General features: G+C 40.3%; 1 protein-coding gene across 1 annotated transcript in view; it reads right to left on the reverse strand.

The window, feature by feature from the left end:
* slc12a2 (solute carrier family 12 member 2) overlaps positions 1-22,130 on the reverse strand; it is a 70,494-nt gene that overhangs the window by 43,647 nt on the left and 4,717 nt on the right. Inside the window, exons 2-4 of the mRNA XM_008300924.1 lie at positions 3,078-3,197; positions 1,402-1,477; positions 92-187 (exon numbers count right to left, since the gene is read on the reverse strand). Coding sequence (XP_008299146.1) covers positions 92-187; positions 1,402-1,477; positions 3,078-3,197 — 292 coding nt within the window. The remainder of the gene's footprint in view (positions 1-91; positions 188-1,401; positions 1,478-3,077; positions 3,198-22,130) is intronic.

Below are 22,130 nucleotides of genomic sequence, written 5' to 3' on the forward strand. Positions count from 1 at the left end.
AGTCACTGGTCACTGCTGCTCCCTGCTTTTCAGACATATTCTCTTGTGACTTCAGGTAGCGCATTCTTCTGCAGTAGAAAGTAATATATACCTCCTCGTACGAATCCATTGGTGGCAATGGCTGAGGTGGAGAGGCCAGTGATGGTCGTCACTACAGTAGCCATGGCGACGATCAAACAGGAAAGAGCTGCGGAGGAAAGCGCAGAATGAACATCACAAACGTCTTGAATGAAAAGAATGTGCAACACTTTTAATAGTTTTCTAGCAGACTTTCCAATCACTCTGAGAGCTCTGTGAAAAGTAACAGTATAGCCATGAAGACAAGTCCCTGCACTCAGTCTGTCACATGTGTCACTTTGTGGTGATATTTCACATCAAAGTGGAGAATTATTAACAAGTGCCAGAGTATTCAGGGTCAGTGAAGCACTGTGTTGTGTGTGAATTGAAAAAGTAAGCGACACAGTGATGAACACCACAATGTCAGTAAATACGGGCTGTGTGCCACGCTAATAGGTCATATTGTCTGGTCAGTGATATTTGTCAGATACCTGCAGTCTTTGCTGTGTCTAAGTAAAACAGTGGATCGGATGGGCTGCTGACTGACCGCTTTGTTTCTCTCTTATCTAGCCTCAGTTAAAAGGGAGCATCAAAATATGTAGCTAAATAAAAAATGTGCATTACAGGATCAGTTGACCCAAGTAACAAAAAAAACAATATAGCTCCCAGTACAAAAAGTTTTTATTTCATGTGTCCAGATTTGGACACATTTGTCTGTACCTCAGTACAGTATCTGAGTCAGTACATTTTTCACATTTCTTTTCACTTGTTTTATCTTTTCATTTCTATTAGCTTCGTTATGGATTTAGTTTGACATATTTCATCTGGTCAATGTCTGTTACCTTAGATTTTATATTTGATCGTATAAATTTTGTAGAAAAGAAGAGATTGTATACGGCTGTACTCTCAATCTGTCCCAATAGTCATGTTAGGATTATAGGAAACAGGGTACAAAAACTAAGTGACAAACTGGTATGACATTTTGTTAGAGATGTTAATGATATTTTTAAATTATTTCTATGTTGTTGTTGTTTTCCCCTACATTTTACTAAAAAATATCGTGAACAAAATTGCCCGTCATTGTTGTCTACTGTTCCCTCCTCAGGATGTTATTGCAAAAAAGAAGACAAAATTACTTAACATTTTGAAAAAGAACAAGGAGTCTTGCATAAGCTACTCTTTTAGGTGAAGCAACAATGTTCTAACACCTTTAACTGCAGCTGTTTTGCACAAACAACTTCCCAAGCCCAAAACACGACTAATCATTTCCTGTTTTTAGGCTAAGATTACACTCTGAGCTGGAACGTATTGTAAACCGGTAACTCGTGTGAGACATCAGCTTACCAATGCCAGCCTGGCCCACGATCCATGACATTCTGATGAAGAGCATCACACCCCAAATGTTCAACATGCAGCGGACCTGCAGAGAGGAAGGACTGTTAGTGTGAGAGAGGGTGCAGGTTTAAACTAACCAAACCATCAGGCTTCCAGTGTCCCAGTGATGGTTTCTGCTTAATAAAAGCTTCACCATTATTTGATATCAACAATATTTGGATGCCACACATCTAAAGATTTCAAGTGTTGTGAAATAAATTGAAGCTGCATGTGGCTCATGTCAGCAAGAAATGGCTGCCTACAATTCAAGACGTTTGTCACCAACAAGTCGCTGCACGCAGGATGTTCAGTGTCTGCTGAGATAAAAGCGCATTCACACAGATGAGGTTACATACATACTGTATGCGTTTGCTTTCTACTTCACCCCCTCAAGCAGAATCTTTTTGTCTTTTTGTTTCTTTCCTTTGTTACACAGAGACATTAGCTTACTTTCCAATTTCTATTTTTACTCTGTTGAAGAATCTTTAAGCAACACCAAAGTCTCCACCTGACCCTGATGGAGGAACCCATTCACCCCATAGGGATCATCTTAGGATCAGGTTTTAAGAAGATTATATTAAGAGAATACTCTACACCACTTGATAAAGGCAGTAGAACTCAAGGCATGTAAGAATTAGTGCAAGGTTTATATTAGAGAGGAAGTACGGTCCTCTAACATCAAAACAAAAGCTGGATGAGAATATCCAGACACATCTTGACATCTTCTGCAGACTGTACTTTAAATATAATTCAAGCATGAGTGCTTTCTCCCCCAGTGGTTTAATCCACCAGCAAACCAACCAAGTACCATCTGAGTTACCTGTAACCCAGCATCCACATACAGTTCAAATTATATAGTGACACAGTTATAATCTGCGATCCACTTAGGGGTCATTCCATCTTAAATCATCACATTTTACATCTGACCATCTCAGATCTACCTGATATTGTTGTAGCATAAAACAGAATGTGCCAATGAGGATAAATTTACCACTAAAATTCTGCCTGCAGAAGTGCATCAGATTACTATTAAATATATGTCAAGGCATGAAAAAGTTCCACTAACAAAAACCCCACTGTCCTAACAGATCTATGTATTTGCTTATGGTTGTATTGTGCTAATGTCATCCTAATGACCCAATGCAGGGATGATGCCCAAAGAATACACACAAAACTACATGACAAGTCTCTTACAAACCAAGGTTTATGCCTATAAAGTGGGGTCTGAAAATGAACAATACCCCATATAAAAAAAAAAAATAGACTATTTTTGTTTGAGTGGCACAGCTTGCAATATCTGCTCAATCTGTTATGAAAGTTACCTTTAGTGAGTTCAGCTGACCATTTGGATGTTGATACAACTGTCAAATCTGTCACCTGATTATTGCACAGCTTTGGAAAAACATTAGTAATATAGAAAAAAATAGTAAAGCTACTGTGCCCATATGCAAAATGTAAAAGTTAGTTTGAACTGAGCATGAGTTTGTTTGATTGTTGTTGCTGTGTTGTGTTGTCTGATACTTGTGCATATAATCTGATGTCACAGGGTGACTTGGCTTAAGGAGTAAAATATTTTTCGATAAACAACAGAGTAAACTAAGAGACATTTTACGACTTTAAAAGAAAGAAGATTGAAAGTGACTTACCAGCACTCCCTTAATCCATCCAAACTTAACCACTCCTTTGGATTCGGCTGCTTCCTTGGCAGCAGCCTCCTCAGCCGGTGTCAGCTCATCACCGTTGGCAAACCCATCCTCAAATGGCTCCTAAGAAGGACAAATAATAAAGCTAGGTTTATATGTGGAACACTTAAATGTGGAAAAGCATTGTTACCACACTTCAGCCCACTGCACACACTGACACCTGCCATAAAGAAGCATCCCCCACAGCTAAGTATGGCAAGTTTGAGACAATGTCAATGAAGCAAACACGACCCAAAACATAGTTACCGTTTCACCCTTAATACAGCAACAGCCGACGTATGGACACATCTTCTCATTCAATGATTCTTATTTATTTTATTTATTTTCTACATTGTAGATTATTACCGAGGACATCAGCACTATGAAAGAACACATATGGAATTATGTTGTAAACAAACAAGTGTTAAACAAATCAGAACATATTTTATATTTTAGATTCTTTAAAGTAGCCCCCCTTTTGCTTTGATGACAGCTTTGCCGTTCCTTGTGTTCTCTCAATCAGCTTCATGAGGTAGTGAATGAGAAGGTGGGTCCAAATGTTTGACTGGTACTGTATCTACTGAGTAAAAGAAGAATTCTCAACATAAAGTAGACGTACAAGTAAATTAAACCTAAACAGTGAAACAGTAAACTGTAGGAAAAATTGATTTGGTGTTTCTCAGAAGATTTGGGACTTTTATAGAAAACTTTTTTTCATTCATTTTGAATGATTTAAAGATTTTAGGTTAAATCTATGCCACAAATTGGAGTTCTCATATCCAGGTTTCAAAGTGACCTTGTAAAAGAATAAAGGTTGCACAATGAAGTGTTGTAAAGGTAATTTCAACTGATAACACTAATTACAACAACAGCACACACAGGGATCTGACTCCGACAGTAATTCCATCTGAAATTCTGGGCTACGTTTAATTAACATCCCAATATGACTATCTGGAGCTACATTAAGAGGCTAAATAATCATGGAATCCTCATCGTGTAAGTACAACATATCCTGCTGGCTTAAAGGTTTAATTTTCTATTGATGTCACTTGCTCTTTAAAACCAAGACAATTACAGAGGATGTCTGTTCTAGCGTTCCAACAGCAGGTCAAACACAGGAAGCCTCCTTCCTGTGCACAGACAATGTTGTGACATTGGTGGCCTCCCTGCCAGGTCTTTCTGGGTATGCTGTCTTTCCTGCATGTAAGTGCTCATAATGACCTCAGGATGAAGACAAGACATCTGCAAACCAATCCTCTGCACTTAGTCTGATGCTTTCACAGCATGACGCCCTTCAGCTGGTCAGGAGGACTGTACATAAAATAAAAAATATCCTGACAGCTGTGATGGAGCTCAGGCCTCAATCCGAAGGTTGGCCACTGAGTAAAAAATGATTTACCTGTTCTTATAAACTTTGATTATGTGTGACAGTTCATTTCTTATGGGTTTAAAAAAAAAAAAAAAAAAAGGCAAAAAAAAAAAAAAAAAAAAGGCACACAGTGTGACTTGCGTTACGTCCTGATAGATCCTGTCTACATGTCAGGGGTCATTTATAATCATAACTAATGACTGAAGTCATTGTTGTTGTAGTCTAACCGTCATTTCATGCGGCTTTTCACTCTTCATTGTACAATAAGGAAGCCCTGCAATTATTTTTCTGTGAAATATCCATTGTATTGATGGTTCTCACCGCCCTACATGCAAATATACCACCAAAACAACCACTATTGTCACTATTTAGAGGGAACACCGTTGCTGCAACCCTCACCTCGCACTGCCCATTATGAGTTCAAAGAAATACAAACAACCCAAAGTGTTCCCCCCTATAGCAGAATAACAACGAGCTACAGCCAGAACGGTCTGACTATACAAGATTACTGCTGTTGTGCCACATGCATGAATATGTGCAACTGTCTCTCTTTCAGATCTAACAATATAAATACATTTATTGAAATTTCATGCTGTTTGCTTTGTGTTATTTTAGCCTATTTTTACGCTAAAAAGAAGCTCACAGAAGAGGTTTCCAAAGATCAGTGTAAAAGCTGTCTCAAACATTTTAGCCTTGTGGTGGCAGGAGTCCCTGAGATTCTCATAATTATCTGTGACAAAAATTCTTTGACCTCACTTTTCTTGAGTCCTTCCACTAGTGGCACAAAAAGCTTTGGATTTTAATTGAGAGCGAGCATCAACATTTGACTTCTTTTGAGGACAGATGTTCTGTGGATAAATGCAGAACTTCCATTCTCACTTAAAATATATTTTCACACGAACATTTCCATTTCCGTTTACTCTGGATATGGATGACCTTGGCTTTATAGATCTTCTGCTATTGTGTTATTTTATAGCAGTGGAGAGGAAGTGTGGTGATATCGTTCTGACCTGCTGTGCGGGGCAGCTTCATTGATTAGCAGTGATGTGTGCATGCCCTTTAGGTCGATGTCAACAGACGAGGATAGTTTGTGCACATCCAAGAGAGACAAACCATGACTAACTATTTAAATTAACATTCTAATTGGTGCATTTTATGATGAACTAAAATGATTCAACTCTAGCAGAATATACTTAATGTATTAAGGAAAATAAACATGTATATTTAAAATCAGTAAATTGTACAAGATAAGTAGAATATTTAATTGTTCAAATGCAAATTTCTCACATTTCACTAAATATGATCGAAGCATTAGCCAAGCTCTCAGTAAAAATCTAAGGGGAAAACTCAGTGTCCATCCCTTTCATATCTCGTCTCCACAAAGAGATTGTTTAGTCGATTCAGTAAAATTAAGTGCTAACGCAACTTTAAATTACAGGAGTGGTTATTAACCTTATTGTGGCATGCCTCCTTTCAGAAGCTAGTTCAGTTCAGACTTGTGCCTTATTTAAAGGGATATGGAAATGTTGCCAGGTCTGACCAAAAAACGTGACCAGAGTGTGTATTTAGACATTAAGCAGACACATTTAATCGGCATCACATTAACAGAAAGGAGCAGCACACAAACAGGTGGTGATGGAGGAAAGACGTAAACGTTCAAATGGCTACGCTTCACTACAGTTGATGCAAAATGCCACAATATTAACCAGTTGTTTCCATGTAAGAGCAGAAACGAGCTGTCGAAACAATCCGCAAAAGTTCATCACATACGGACGGAGAAATGTTTGACTGCTGAGCTTGTGGTTTATCCCTCACTAACCAGGTATGTTACGTCTGTTTAGCAGCCTGCACTTGAAGTAAACTGAACGATATGAACATGGGTTAACGATTTAAAGTAAGTATTGGGCAGCCATTTGCTTGACTGTTCAAGTCAGTCTGTTCGTCTCTTCCAGTTTCACTTCTAGAGCACAGAGCAGCAGGATTCAGTGATTTGGTGGCTGCAGACACATTCTATCTTATTATATTGTTGCAGTTCCATTAACTGAATGTTGGTATTGGTATAGACGTAGAAGAAGTACTTCAATTGTTTTCTTTATTAAACTATTAATATCACAGTAAAAGTACTATCAAAGAAAAACGTGCAACAATAGGATGCAGTTATTTGTGAGCTGGCCCTTCACTCTGAGTTGAAGTGACAGCTGTTGTATCCAGGCAGCTATATCAAAAATCAAATCAAATCAAATCAAGTTTTATTGTCGTTTTGCTGTACATACTCAGCAGTACAGGCAAGATGAGAGAGCGTTTCTTCAGGATTATTCAACCAGCAAGTTTTGCGGAATGCACATCTGGGATAAATGGATATATGGACGACTAAGCGTATGTGGGGAGACTTCAAAAGATGTCATATGATCTTTCGACCAGATTGCCCAGCCCCACATCCAGCTCTGAGTAATGACGCAGTCTGTAGATGTGCATCAATAGACGCATATGTAAGGTCCACAGAAAAAGTGAACATTAGCGAGACTTACAAATTACAGTAGACATAACTAGGCTTGGGTGTAATCCAGTTTTTCATACCTTTCATTCTGTATTTGTGCTAAAAAAGAAACCGTTGGTTGTAGAAGCCGTTGAAGCATGTATGACGATAAGCGCCCTTCTTCCATAGATTGGTGCTGGAAAACCTAGCCTGGCTGTAGTCTTACGTGTTTGGTAATCTTTTTTCTGTTTTGTTGTCGGGTCAGATCAGGTTCAGGTGGTTCACAACATATTTGTGCAGTCGTAGAGACCATCTCTTCTCAAAGGTATTCATGATGCTGAGCTTAGGTGTAAGCATTAAAGGCAACGAAGCAGTTGTATGAGTGATGAGAGGCCTGCACACACCTGGTAGTGTGAAGTTTGTGTGATTGTTTGTGTTGGAAGATGCACAAAATGTGGTTTTTAAATGGTACATTCTTAAATGGACTAACTCCCCCACAACCTCAGTGATATTAGGATTACACTTCGCTATGGAAACTTAGAGGTACTGAGAAGGGTATTATTTGGCTGGGTATTATTTTAAATTACTATTAGTGGAAAGTATGCATGAGTTTCAGTGCAACGTCCAAAACCATACTTTTTCCAATACCTTCAGGGAACCTGGATTGCATAAGTGTTTTTTTTTTATTTCACAAAAAAACTCTCAATGTGTGTTTGTGTGTGTTTGTGTGTGTTTGCATGCATGTCAGTGTCTTTTCTTTTTTTCCTTTCACCTAATCCACTTCACAACTGGCGAGTTTACAGCAGCAAGTCAGCAACATATGACATCATCAATTATGAAAACAGCATGTCACGAAGATGACTGCACCCGGTCAGCGCTTAGATTCCCCTGGAGAACAAGCTACACCTTTAAAAGCTCACCCATTCTAACCTAAAGCGTGGTGGTATGTTAGATGTTCTGTAAGCACTGCAAGATATATATTGCTGATCACACTCGTGTAACTACTACATAAACATTCAAAGACAAAGCATCCAGGACAGACTGCTGTGACAGACAGCACTGCCCTGTTTAATTTTTTCTCCCCTCTCAACATTTTGAACAGAATGTTTGTTGCACTATTGTAGCAAAGGAGTTCTCCAGTTTTGAGCAATGTCTGGACAAAAGCAGTTGTGGGAATGAAATAAAATTAGAAAAACTAAATTTGTTTAGGAATTATATAAACAAACAAACAAAAAAAGTCAATACGGTATAGCTATGAATCTGACCAGAGATTTGATGGCAGCCTTTGGTACCATTTGAAATAGTTAATCTCTACCAAAAAACACTGAGTTCTGACAGCCAGACCTTTACAACGCCTAGTTCAACACACCGTATTCAGTGAGATTCATTAATATAGCTGTGGCTGTTAAAATGAGCTCGAGCATAGCGAGGTTGGCTTAACAATTCGAACGGTAATTAAATCTGTTCTGGCACAAATTTCTGAAACAGCTGGGCAGGAGGACATTACATCCTTAGCTGTGAGTAATGTCAGGTCAGACTGCTAATGTAATTATGCAACAGTGAAATCAGGGTCTGCTGCCCTAACTAGGGACACTGTCAGCCAGGGAGCATCTGTTTGGTACGTTAGAAGAAGGGGGTCAGACTTGATGCCAACTCTGCTTGCCTCTGTTGTAATGAAAAAAATATTCTGTGATGAAGAACAATAGTTTTCCTCATATCAGAGGTATTAGGAGTCTGCCTTTTACAGATGACTGAAAGAATAACTTTAAGCTCATAACGGCCTAAAGTTGCAACCTGTAAAACCCATTAACCCAATAAATTAATATAAATGTAAAAGGCTGACTAATTGTTGCATTTAAGATTTTTATACAGCCACTTGCGCCAGCTGGGGCTGCAACCCCGACAGATGGCAGTCACCCTTTTTCCTTCGGATGTTGTAAATCAGCAAGGTTTACAATATCCAGGGAGAGAATGGGACAGAGAGTATCTGGCAAAACCAGTGCAACTTGGCAGTATTTTGATCTAGAAAATGAAAATAAGGTTGGTTGTGTCAGAATAATCTGGCATTTGACCTTGATTGGAGTAAATTGTAACCACATTCTGGACAGGCATGTAGATGTTAAACTGCACGGTATTGATTTCATATGCCATCTACCACATATCTAGTGGTTTGTTATGATGTTATAGGCTAATGTGCAATGTTCATATTCATAGCACAGAGACCAACATATTTCAGTGGCATTTAAATCTGATTTTGTTCCAGAAAAATGTGTTTGTCTCAAATTACTTTTAAATACATGTGATATTTATCAGACAAAGCTCAACCATATCGATTAAATTGTGCTTAATTTTAACTGTTTACAGCGTGTTTTCTTACTTGTTGGCTAGTTGGCTAGTATAATTACAAGTTAGGTCTGATTGATTTGTCTTTATGACGAATGATGTTGAAGTTTAGGACTGTTATTGAGTTCTAAATAGTTTCTAGTTCACATAGACTTGCTTTAGATGAAACTTTTGCGCGATCAATCTTTGAATGTACTACATCCCTAAATTGTTCAACAGGATTCAAACTGGACTGTCCATCAGTTCCAGAACCCTAGATTCCTTTTTCTTGGTCCAATAGTCTCTGCACAGCTTCGAAGTACGCTTGGGCTTATTGTCTTGTTGGTATATGAAAATACGATCAATCAGATTCAGTCCAGAAGGGATTCCATGATGCACTAAGAAGTCGTGGTAGACCTTCTGGTTCATGATAGTGTTGATTTTCACTGATTTGCCCACACTGTTTCCACATGCAAGTAAATACCTATAAATTGACATCTTAATCAAGAAATAATAATGTGCTTTACTATTTTTTCAGTCTGTTTATAAAACAGTAAATTTGAAAATTCACAGAGAAATATATCAAGACATTCTAGAAAGTCTCCTACCATCTACTAGGGTGCTGCAGATGAAACAAGAGTGGAGAGTTCAGCAAGACCATGATCCCAAACACACAGCCAAGGAAAGTCTTAATTGGTTTCAGAAAAAGAAAATAAAGCTGCTAAAATGACCCAGTCAATCACCCGACTTGAACCAACTGAAAATCTACGGAAAGAACTGAAGATCAGAATTCTTAGAAGAGGCCCCAAGAACCTTCAAGATTTGAAGACAGTTTGAGTGAAAGAATGAGGCAAAACTACACCTGAGCAATGAATGCGACTAGTTTCTTCATACAGGAGGAGTCTTGAAGCTCTCATTATCAACAAAGGCTTTTCTACGAAGTATTAAATAAATTTCAGCAAGCATGTTCAATACTTCCTCCCTGTGTCATTCCACTTTATAACACATAACTTAACTTATGGACATATATGTGTTGTTTTCTTTGTATGTGTGGATGACTTGGATTGTTACCGACATCTGGTGAATATTTCTTGTAAATAGCCCCATCAGCAATACATTTACTGAGAGAAATGTTGATGTGTTCAATACTCATTTCCCCCACTGTATCAACCACAAAGAGCTATCAGAATCTTTCATTGACTTATTTTGCAACAGAAGCACAACTTGGAGCTGAAAAGGCAGTTCTGCTTACTGCAGTGTTTCTTTAGAGAAACTATTAATATAAGATCAGAAACAGATCTGTAAAATCCACTCCAAGATTTTGTCAAACACTAATGATAAGTCCTAAAGAACAGCGTGGTGTCAGGTCATCTGCACGATTTTTGAATTACTTCTTTGTGAAACAAGACCAACAATGAGTGCTTTTATTTAAAAAGACAAATATGCTGAATTAGGCAGACAGTCCTTTTAAATCTATGAAAAAACTCTTGCTCACAGAAACCTCCCATTTACATTTTTAAAATTTCATAAATCAGCACCGAATCATTAGGGACAGACCTTTTCCCTCTTCTTACAGCCAGTGAGAAAATCACAGATAAGCAAGAACAAATAAAAAATAAGTCAGCTGTTTAGACTATGATGAAAAAGTTCCTTTTGCGTTTGTTTCAGGGACACATCTGAAGTGGGAACAGCTGAGATCTGTTTTGAATTTACATTGTTTTCTTTATGTTGGAGCTCAAGAAAGTACGTCTAAATCTACATGCTGCAGCATTCCACACTAAAATGACCTACATCGCAACAGCACGTTTAACAAGTTTATGCCTTTAGCTTTAAGTCAGTTCCTCATTCTACTTGTACAACACCAGGCCAAGCAGGCATAAACCAGACATTCAAACATCAGCTTAAGAACTGTATCTGCTGTGGATAAGAGCTCTCGCTGGTGCACAGCACAGAGAACAGTGCAGACGACGCAGGACGAGTTAGTGAGCATTATCTACATGGCTGAAGCAACACAAAGGTTGGCTCTGCACAACAATGACAAAGCAGTGAAAGCTTGTAACAGCAGTGCAAACTGTACCATGATTCGCCACAGAGGGCATTATTATTAAAAAAAAAACAATGACGCAATTAGATTTCACAAAAGATAACCTTGGACAATGACAGTCTTGGAGTGTAGTAAGATTTTTAAAAAACCTTTTAAGACCTCGTACAAATCTTCTAAAACTTGACAAAATTACAGGCAGAGAAGAAATGGCTACGTTTCCAGGAATCACCGGCTAACAATATCCATCCATCCATTTTCTTCCACTTATCCGGGTTTGGGACACAGAGGCAAGTAATTCCAAACGTCTCTCCCCTAATAATTGCTAACAATGTATTTATTAATAAATCATCCTCTATACATTATCCTGATGAATGCAACAAAGCAGATTTTTTAAAAAAGCTAATATTTGTGTGTGTCAGGCTGTAACTGCCAGTTTCCATCTGATCTACACACTGGTGTCACTGAAGACAGAATTGTGCTGGGCAGCGTGAGACAGGAGCACTTTTGAATCAAAAAGCACAAGCTGAAAGCAAAATACCTCAAGGAACAGTTAAAAGCAAGGCGTTAAGGGACTTATTATTTCATAATTTGAGCTCCTTCAGCCTGAGGATTTGTGGACTAAATATTTGCAGATTAAGCCTGTTAGAGGACAATAAGGGTTACAGCTGCTATGAGTCAGTAGCATAGTCTGTTTGTCTTTTAGCATTTGTTAATAATATCTCAAAAATTCTGTCTGCAGGTACACTTTGTTCGATATGCGCATTAGTTTACACTGCTGTGGTAAGCGTCTTCTGAGCCTGCTTGATGCTGATGGACTCTTAAGCTGACAGTTCTCTTTCCTCCCCCCCTCCCCCCGACTCTATCAGTGACTGAGAGGACCTATCAGATGTCCACTGTTAGACATCTCACCATTGTTTGGAAAAACCTCCCACCAGTCAGTTCATTATTCTTTTGCTCCACTGAAACTCTCCCAGAGTTGGATTCCCTGCTGCCCACTGAGGCCTGTTGATGGAACCAAAAAGGCCTGGCCTGACACTGCAGAGATTTTTGTTTTGGAATCGAGTCGAATTACTATTTGACTCCGGCAAGAGTGTGAAAGAGGTGATGAGTGAGGAACCTGCAAACAGTGAGGAGCTCTGTTGCTCAGTAAGTTACCAGAATCTGTGAATGGACTTGCTGAGTGGTTTAATTTAGGGATGGGATACGTGTTAGGAACTGGAAGCAGGAGTGGCCAGTCACAGGTTTATCAGTATTTATCTACTGTATATTAAGAGATGATTGTGAAGCAGAGATTTACCCTGTAATGACTGAAGAGAGGTTTACGTTTCATATTTGGAAAACGAAAATGCCCCATAGACAAAAAGAAATTTGGGGGCTTGTTTAAAACTGGTGTTCAGTGTCCATTCGTACTGCCTTCATGCATGTTTCCCATTGTTGGGTATGGTTTTCGTGCTTTGTTGATGTAGCAAAAGCACCTGGTGAGGAGAGCCTGCGGCTGGGGTACTCTTTGACTTCTACAGCAGCTAATGGTGATGCACTTTCAAGTGTCAGTAGAGGTTCGACACGTTACCCTCTGTAGCAACAACTGTCTGGATGGTTTGGATAAGCTTAATGTAAAGCATCACTGGTTGGGGCGGGTCAAACACTGACAAAGCACGGTTTCAATTAAATACCGTGAATAGGCTCAGTTGTGCCCACCTTCCCTTCCCCTTTCTCACACACCAGACGGTGCAGGTCGTCTCATGGCGTGGCGCTTGTTAAATGGAACAGCAAAATTCTTAATGTGACAGTTGGACTTAACGGGCATCGTGAGTTAAATCAGGTCCAGGTGCTTGATCATCGAGTGTTTTTGCAGGTTGGGGTGTACGGATTGGCTCTCATATCAGGTGGATGCATGTAAGCATGGTGGTGCAGCTGGCAGCACTGCCTCGCAGGAAGTTGTGCGTGTGAGTGGTTGTCAAAGCCCTCTATTTTAGCTCTGCAATGGACTGGTAACCTAACCAGGGTGTACACCATCCCTGAGCCAGGCCCCAGGCTCCACCCCCCTATGACCCCCTGTATGACAAAGCAGGTACAGGTGATGGATGGCTTGCCAGTAATAAAAAACCCTGACCCGTGCATCACTAGACTAACACAAAGCTAGCTAGCTTGCTTGTCAGGACTGAACCCAAAATAGTCAGAGTCAGAGGCATTTTTCTTTTGTTTTTTTTTACTAGTCTTAAAAGTCTCCGGCACTGTATTTGCTATCTTTCTCAGCTCAGCGAGCTCTTCCACCAGTAGAGACTGACTTGTGGTGGTGCATGCATTGCCTAACTACAGCATCAGTTTTACAGAAAGAGGAGCAAAACCACACAATTTAATGGCAGGTGTAAAGATAAACTAGTAAAGACTAAACAAATCCAATCCTTTTCCTAACCCTTACTTGCAACACTTTCCATCAGTAAGTAAATGGTCTGTACAAACACACACTTTTCTACCTTCACAATGTGGTTTATAGTCACTCATTCACACACCAATGGCAACAGAGCTGCCTGCTACCAAGCGCAATTTCAGGTTCAGTGTCTTTCCCAAGGACACTTTGACATGTGGAGGGCCAGGGGATTGAACTCTCCACCCTGGGATTAGTAGACAACCCGCTCCACCACCCAAGTCACAGTCAGTCACTCTTAAGTATAAATCCTATGTAGGCTTTTTCCTTCTATGCACCGTTAACTTCCACCACATGGGCTTTGTGTACATGTTTATAGAAGTGGGCCACCATGGACGACGTAATTTTGCAGTTGAATGGAAATTAACCAGATTGAGGGCACATCCTGCCATACGGCTTCCATGTGTACACATAAACACACATGTGGCAGCTTGTAAACATGTGTATAAAGAATGTTTGCCAATTTTCCATGATGCTAACCACGGAGTGGATATTAGCTCCATCTTCATGAAACAAGCTCCGTCAGTAAACAGAAGGGGAGATGCTGTCACAAACATGCCCACGACGTCCAAACATCTTTGACCTGTTCAGACGGTATTCTTCAGAAGGGCATACACTTGTCAGCTCTGCATACATGTGGTATGCTAGCTGATGTACACAAAGGCACTCTTTGTCAGTTCAAGGTTAGTGACTAAGAGCTGGGAACCTTGACTTTCAACTTGGGTTATTAAAGGAAACGAGAGACATGGCTAAAGCTAGGTTTCTAGTCGAGGCAAAGGGTCAGTGGGAGTCCTTACATAGGTACTGTAGGTTTTAATTTATAGCCAAGCATGAGATTTTACCCAATAATTTTTTGCCCACGACAGTTATCACAAAAGTATGAATTCAGTTTAATCCTAATTATTCTATAAATGCATAGTGGCTTTGACTTTGTAATTAGGGGAGGTGCAGTGGTGCCATCTGAGAAAGTGATGTCAACATTCACCCCCCATACCATGACAGAGCCTAGCAGTGGAAATAGAGCATATGCATTGTGAAGTGCTGAGCGTAGCAGTGTTCTGAGAGGAGAGTCGATCTGTTGTGTAGCGCAGAGTGCTGCAGGCAACAGGAAACGTGAATATGAAGGTCATCACTGCTGTTTTCCTTAAAGGGAACAAAATCCCAGTCCTCTGAGAATACAGAGGAAATGTCAGAAAACTTGAACTTGGTAATGAACTTCAGCTGCATTTCAGAGTTTTCATAGACTTTTTCAAGGTTTTCTAAATTTTTAGCAAAATATATTTCGGTTGGATTTAGATACATCAAATGCACACCACTGAAATGGATGACGCTTTGCAAAAAATACACCTAAATGGCTGTATTACGCATAGTATAGCTCAATATTAAAAATCTTGCCAGTTGTTTTAATATAAGTATTACCCTGCTGTATTATTAGAAGCAACCAAACTGTGGCATGGACGTAATTACCAAATAGAAATTATACAGACTGATGGGATATGTGTTAGGCAATGACTAGTCATTACTACATTAAAGGAAACTTTTTAAAATCCTATTGCTGTCCTTCGGCCAATAATTTGATGGCGCAATAGTTTATTCACCAGCTCAATAGGGTTAGCTTTCCATAGAAAATAGAAAAGATGGCAAAACTGTCACCAACCTAACTACTCTCTAATACTACTTTCACATTTTCAAATCAAGGTTTGTGTCTGTCCGTGTCAGTGAATGCCACAATTTCAGTGCAGGGCTCTAAAATTGATTGGTTGGCGTGTATCTAATATCAGGAGCTGGGTGTCAGATGGCAGGGTATGGTTAGAAATGACAATAAAAAGGCTAAAAATGTAAGCTTAAGAAGTTCTTTTATTAAGTTCATTTAGTTTGTATTCTTTTTTTTGTAGCACTGGTGCAATTAGGACAGTAAGAGTGCCTTTCTACTGGCCTAAGGCCAGCAGGCACCCATTATTGTTCAAGCCTTGCATGTCTGGTTTAGTCAATATGACCAGTGTTCGCAAATTGGAGTACATCTGACAGGAGCTGATCTGTTGTCATCTCTCCCATTTGAAGCATTGATGCCATTCAAAACTACACTGAGAGACCTGAAAAGTGCGTACTGACTAAGCCAGCTTTTCACGCCATCCGTGATCTCTGTACTCACCACTACTAGCCCACACAGAGCTGGGCATACTGGCTGAACAGGACACTAGTCCCTTTAGGCTGTAGGGGTGACATGTTCACAGTCAGGCTAGCACCAAACAGGGCAGGAATGAGCGGGCATTTCTGCCATCAGCGGTCACAGTACTGTATTCGCCAGCAGCAGTGGTGCCGGGGGGAGGGGGGGAATCAAAATTGCTATCTTGATACCAACACACTGGATGAATAGTCGGCTATTCGGGTCCTAGTGCTACTCATAATATCCAATATGTAATGTAGCCAATGCAATTCTGATGAAAAGCAGGTTTACCTTAATACTGGGATGAGCGGTAGCATCATTTCCTTGACTTTCTTCATACTCTTATTATCTTCATACTATATTTGTTGTTGAGTCCTTGACTCCAAGTTACATCGCTTGAAACAGAAAGGGTACACAAAAGGGTGGACAGTTTGATACTGGGCCCTCCGTGTGATGAAGTCTCCTAATGGCAGGCAAGCACTTTGAAGGGCACCTCTCCAGTGTAGCACCTTCTGGTAGGTAGTTTTGGTGCATGAACTGAGCCGTAATCAACAACGTTGTTACGGAGTTGTCACAGCCCTACCGACTGGTGTTCAATGGTTTGGTTTTCGTTCTCCATTTCCTGAGAAGTGTTCATCCAAACTATTCTTAACTTGAATGTAACTGGGTCCCCAGCAATACACCCGCTAAATTTGAAAAAGATTGGATCGACGGTAGTTGAGAATACACGCGCGCACACACACCTAGACTTATCCCTGTTTTTGTACTCCGTTTAATTACTGTACATGTAATGGTCTCAAGAGGACGGAAAGGTTGCTGTGCTATTTCTGACATCAGACTCTGTATGACGCACTTGGACGTGGGAATAAGAAGGAAGCCAGGTCCTAGGCAGACAAAGTACACACACTCTCTCTCTCTCTGCCATACACACACACCCACACACAGAGGTTTACAAGTTGCTGCTCAACAGCTTGCGTGTGTGTGTGTTAGAACAGCTGTAAAGCCTTCAGCCATGGTTGATGCTGAGACAAAAGGATTCCCTCTCTTGTCAAAGGCCACGCCAGAAGCCCAGGGCGTCCTTCGCTTCCTGTTTCTACGTACAATCTGTGCAGTCAACACAGAAAAGTGGGGGCAGAGTAGAAGCACAGGGGGAGGGAGGGATTTGCCAGAAAAAAAACATTAACACTCAAACAGAGGTTCCATTGTGCAAGAGCTAACCTCTTAACATCTCATGTAAAGAACTCTTCAACAGCTGTACCTCACTGTTGGTCAACAACATATACTCACAGCAAACTGCGTCCACCTTGGTTTTCTAATTGTTGAACATTTTTAGGGTGTGAACTGATATCATGAGTAATTACCTGATTTAATCAATCTTCTAGACAAACACGTCTCTGACAACTATAATTATAAGTCCAAAAACCAGCAACTTCAACTAATGCAGCTGAGTATGTTCTGAATAGACTCTGTTGTAGAGGACTGGCCCGCCTCCAATCCGTCTGTGATTCTAGGACTCCATGGATGTAAACACGAAGGTAAACTAAAGCTGTCGTGTTGTTGCAACTTTTCTAGAAATCACGTACATGCCTTGTACCAGTTGCAGGGCTGGGGCTCAATGCTAGTGTAAAAAACATACAAGAGTTTTAGTACCAGCATCAAAACTATATATTCAAAATCCTGAAGTGGACACACAAATAACCTGAAGTTGTCTACAAATGCTTTTTTCACTAAACAAAAGAAAGCTCTCTCTGGACATTCAACACCATCTCCTGGTAGAGTTTTAACACTCAAAACACAAAAAGAGCAGGACTCATCTAAAGAACATGGGCTAGCTTGGCAGTGCAAGTACAAACTGTCCAAAGGAGGTGTTGTTGTTAAAACCACAAGTTCTACACCTTAAAACACCCCGGCCTAGGTGTGCTGTAAAAAAAAAAAAAGGCACACATTAAAACACATTTGCTAGCTTCCTGTCAGTCTCCATAGAGACAAGTGGCTGGGAGGGGTTAACATTGCTCAACAAAGCCACCAGAGATGACAACAACAAAGCTTTAGAGATGCTGTTAACAGCAGCTCTCATTGCCTCACCCCCCAGAGATATTACACAAACTGTAAAACACAGACAGGCAACATTATTATTTATGCCTAACAGCTAATGGCTTAAATCTGGAGACTCCATCCACGTCTCAGTGTAAAATCAAAACAAAGCTTTATCAAAGCAAATGGCCTGTTTAGTCTACCAATGACAGTCAACTCTAACTGTTCACTAACTTGCCATACAATCAAGTAGAAAAATGAAGCATCTCATCACTGTACATGCAAACACCACCATCGTAACAGGCTAAATATTTTGGTTTAAAATTACTATCTATCCATACTCTTCCTAAGGGCCATTTCATCCTTTCCACGACCACCAATAAACAGACATGTATGCAACTCTGTCTGTACCACACCGGTCTGTGCAGACGATCACATTGCCCCTCATATCATTAAATCTTTTCGTACAGTCTTTTCTCGTATTTGTTCGAAGCATCCATTGTTTTCCTGGTACAGGCATAGTTGGCATGCTTGTAGCAATAATAAGAATAACTTTATTTCTATAGCACCTTTAAGAACAGCATTCACAAAGTGCTTTGACAGTCAAAACATGCAAAACACAGACAAACAAGACATAAGGCATAAGAAGACAAGGCAGAGCAGTTGAACAAAACAAATAATAGAAATGATAATAGGTTAAGCTAGCTAGAATAGGACACATATCAAACAAAGGAACTAGGCTGATTGGTTGTCAGATGTAATGAACAACAGCCAATCAACACAAAGCAGTTTAAAGACAGGGAGACAAGTGCAGAGTGGCACAGCTCTGGGGATTTACAGCACTTTCCAAAGATGAGGTAGCAGATACTGTTTTGGTGTTTTTATACTCTCATTTTTCACAGAAATATGAACACACACAACACAAGGTCAGGAGGTCACAACATGGTTTAAAGAAAAAACATACATACACTTGTGCACACAGTATCAGTATTCACACATACATTTGTTTATGTCCAGTGTCGATAGTTTTGACGTACAGCATCAGCAGTATCCTTTACTGGGATAATAAAAGGTTCCATTTCTCCCAGTGTCCTTCGCCTACCCCTTGCTGTAACCTTACCTATAAAGGTAATCTGTTCCATGTGGTGTAACTGATTCACAACGTTAATAAAAGTGTCCACAGAGGGACCATGAGTCTGAAGCCAGCATCGTGCAATAGCTTTCTCACTGGCTGCTATGACATCTTTAGGGGGTGTGCGTCACTCTCATTTAGATCCTTTGGAGAAGGTCCAAAAAAAATAACATGTGAAAAGACATGTTGACACCAAAGCCGAATGTTTTGGAGATAATTCTGGACACCTCCCAAAATGTCTTCATGAAGGAACAAGTCCAAAGAACAATAGGGTCCTTGCCCGCCTGCTTGCTGCAGCAAGTAGGGGTCCTCAGACCCTAAATATATGAGCATCATCCACTATTGATCTATCGCACCTATTGTTACCATTTGTTTAGATTTTTGTTTAGGGGTTATAAAGAGGCGAATAATGGTTTTCCAACAAAAGTCCCTCCAGGTTAAAGAGTTTGTCGAGGAGATTTGCATCTCTTAGACAGTATTCCACATTCCCTCTGATATTTCTATTTGCATCTCTTTTTCCCACCTTTGTTTTATGTGTACTGTTGAGTGTTTATTCAGAGATGCCTGAGTAAATCTTGTTTATAACACCCTTGCTACCCCCTGATTTATAAGTGTCAATAAATACTCCAGTGAGTGCTGGTGGTTCAGTTGAACCTTTTATCTCTTTCCAGAAGTAGCTGGAGTATCACTAGAAGTCGTTTCTGTCAAGCCCAGACGTTTGACGTAGATTTTGGAAACTGTTCATCTCTTCGTTTGTAATAATTGTACATAAAGCTGTAATACCAGGCTCAAGTTGAACACTGACAGGACGTCAGGCTTTAGTGTGTTGGTCTGGTGAACCACTAACTTGCTGGACTCCACCACTTTCTCCTCAGTGTAATCTTCCTCCAGAAAGTGTTCCCTACAAACCCTGGAGTCAGAGCCCATCGAGGTTCTTTCTCTTCAGTGCTGCTAGCAGAGCATCAGGACTGTTCTCTGTTTCAATGGCAGGTTATGGAAGTGGACTGTTTCATGGCTTTAACCCTGTAAAATTAATTCTTATATCCAGGAGTAATGCAGTAGTGGCCTCCTTTGTCTTCTGATCTGTGGCTCCTCAGTCTCCATCTTTTCCTGTCTTTACTATCCATGGTCTGTCTTTTACTGTCTGTCTTTTCTCTAAACCTGTGAAGCTAACCCACCGTGACGTCACCAGTTATTGTACTCCAAGATGGCAGCGCTCTTTGTAGAGAAGACACCAAACAATCTTCTTTTTCCTTTTATATGCTTATGGTTTTTATGTTTGTTATATACCTTCTGAATAGACTGGAAATACATGTTGGGAATTATGCTAACCTGACTGAGTGCTTCATTTCCCCTTTAACAGTACAACTGTAATAAATGGCACATGAAACTACCCCATGTGTCCTTAAGCAATAAGAGCACATCAAACAAATGGTTCTTCTTTTATCCTAAGTATCGTAGCTGAGATGCCAGTAAAGGCAATGACTACATCAGGTCATCCTAAACTACAATTTTAACTGTTCAAAAAGTTAAGTGCACACCTGTTGTTATGCACAACATCAGAGTCTTTTTACACACAGTGGAGCTGCCACACTATAGAAACAGCGAGGGTGACATCAATATTTAAGCACAGTGCATTTCTGCTTGGCCGCTCTGGACTGAATAAATCTGCCCTGTCACCGTTTCCCTTCTGGCTCGTCAATACGGACCTACAGCACACTGCTATTCTAGCTACCGCTGTCTGACCAAGGGCCCAATACAGCAGGAAAGTTAGACTTTTCTGCCCGTCTCTGCTGCTGATGTCCCATCCCATCAAATACAACCAGTTCGCTAAAAGTTGAGCTCACCATCACTTATCAGTTACCTGAAGTGTACAGCCGTTGCTCAGCCTCTGTACCTTCTCTAACAGTACACTCAATGACATATTGATTACTGTGAAAAACATTCACGAGCAGCAGTCAATTTTTAAAGTGGAATTTCCATTCCCCCTTTCGATCTGGACTGTGTCATAGCAAGAGGGGAGGGTGCTTCACTGTTCACTGACATGATAAAGTGGAAACACCACGGTCACCCTGACCTTCAATCCACCACAAACCCCATGAATTTCAAAGCTATTTCCCAGCTACTGAGGCAAACAGTAAAGCCTCTATGAATGTCAGCCAACCACAGGAGCTAATTAAATCCAATTGTCTATCAGTTGATCATGCATATCTGCTAGCAGCAGTAATTTTGTAGTGATGAAACAGGCTTGCTCCCCGGTACTGTACTAGATATTTGCCACTAAGACTCAATATATTCTGACTGAGGAACACAAAGGGAGCCCTCTTTTAGCTACACAACCTTCAGAAAACACAAGACCAGCTTTTCATCACAAACTACTTGATGGCTGAATATGGGAACAGCTCATCAGCTGCTTCACAGAACAGGGAAGGGAGATTGCTTTTCACAGAGTTTCATTAACTATACAACTGACTGGAGACAGTGATCTTGAACAAGGACATCCTGTTCATGTTGAGGGACATTTTGGACAACCTTTTCAAGCATCAATAAAGAATAGGGAACCAACAGTTTAATACCAAGTCAACGCCAAATATTTAAAAATGTGACAGTAGCAGTTTTTCTATGGTATCAAAAGGTACAGCAGACACAGCAGGCACTGGAAATTTTGAACAAGAAAACAAAATGAGGAATAGTGGTGGCAAGTGCAGGTGCAGCAACAAGGCCACTGCGACCACATTCACTTGATTGAGCAGGGCTTGAGACTGCAACCAAAATAGTCGCATATGCAACCTTTCTTTGAGTGTGCCAGTTAAAATTTCAAGTGGTCACATTCATGCAAGTGAATAAAGATCATTTAGCTGTTTTGTTGTTGCTTCAACCAACGTATTACTTTTATTTCTTCCGTGGCTCTGTCAGTCTCTTCCTGCCTGACGCATAAAACAACCTCTGAGCTGATATGCGTGCCTCAACTAAAAGAGAGTCAGAGGTCCGACTCAGACACAGCTGATAATCAGCGAGCAGGTGTAGCAGGTACATACTGAGCCA

This window comes from Stegastes partitus, unplaced genomic scaffold (genome assembly GCF_000690725.1).
Source record: "Stegastes partitus isolate 25-593 unplaced genomic scaffold, Stegastes_partitus-1.0.2 Scaffold1608, whole genome shotgun sequence".
Lineage (NCBI taxonomy): Eukaryota > Metazoa > Chordata > Actinopteri > Pomacentridae > Stegastes > Stegastes partitus.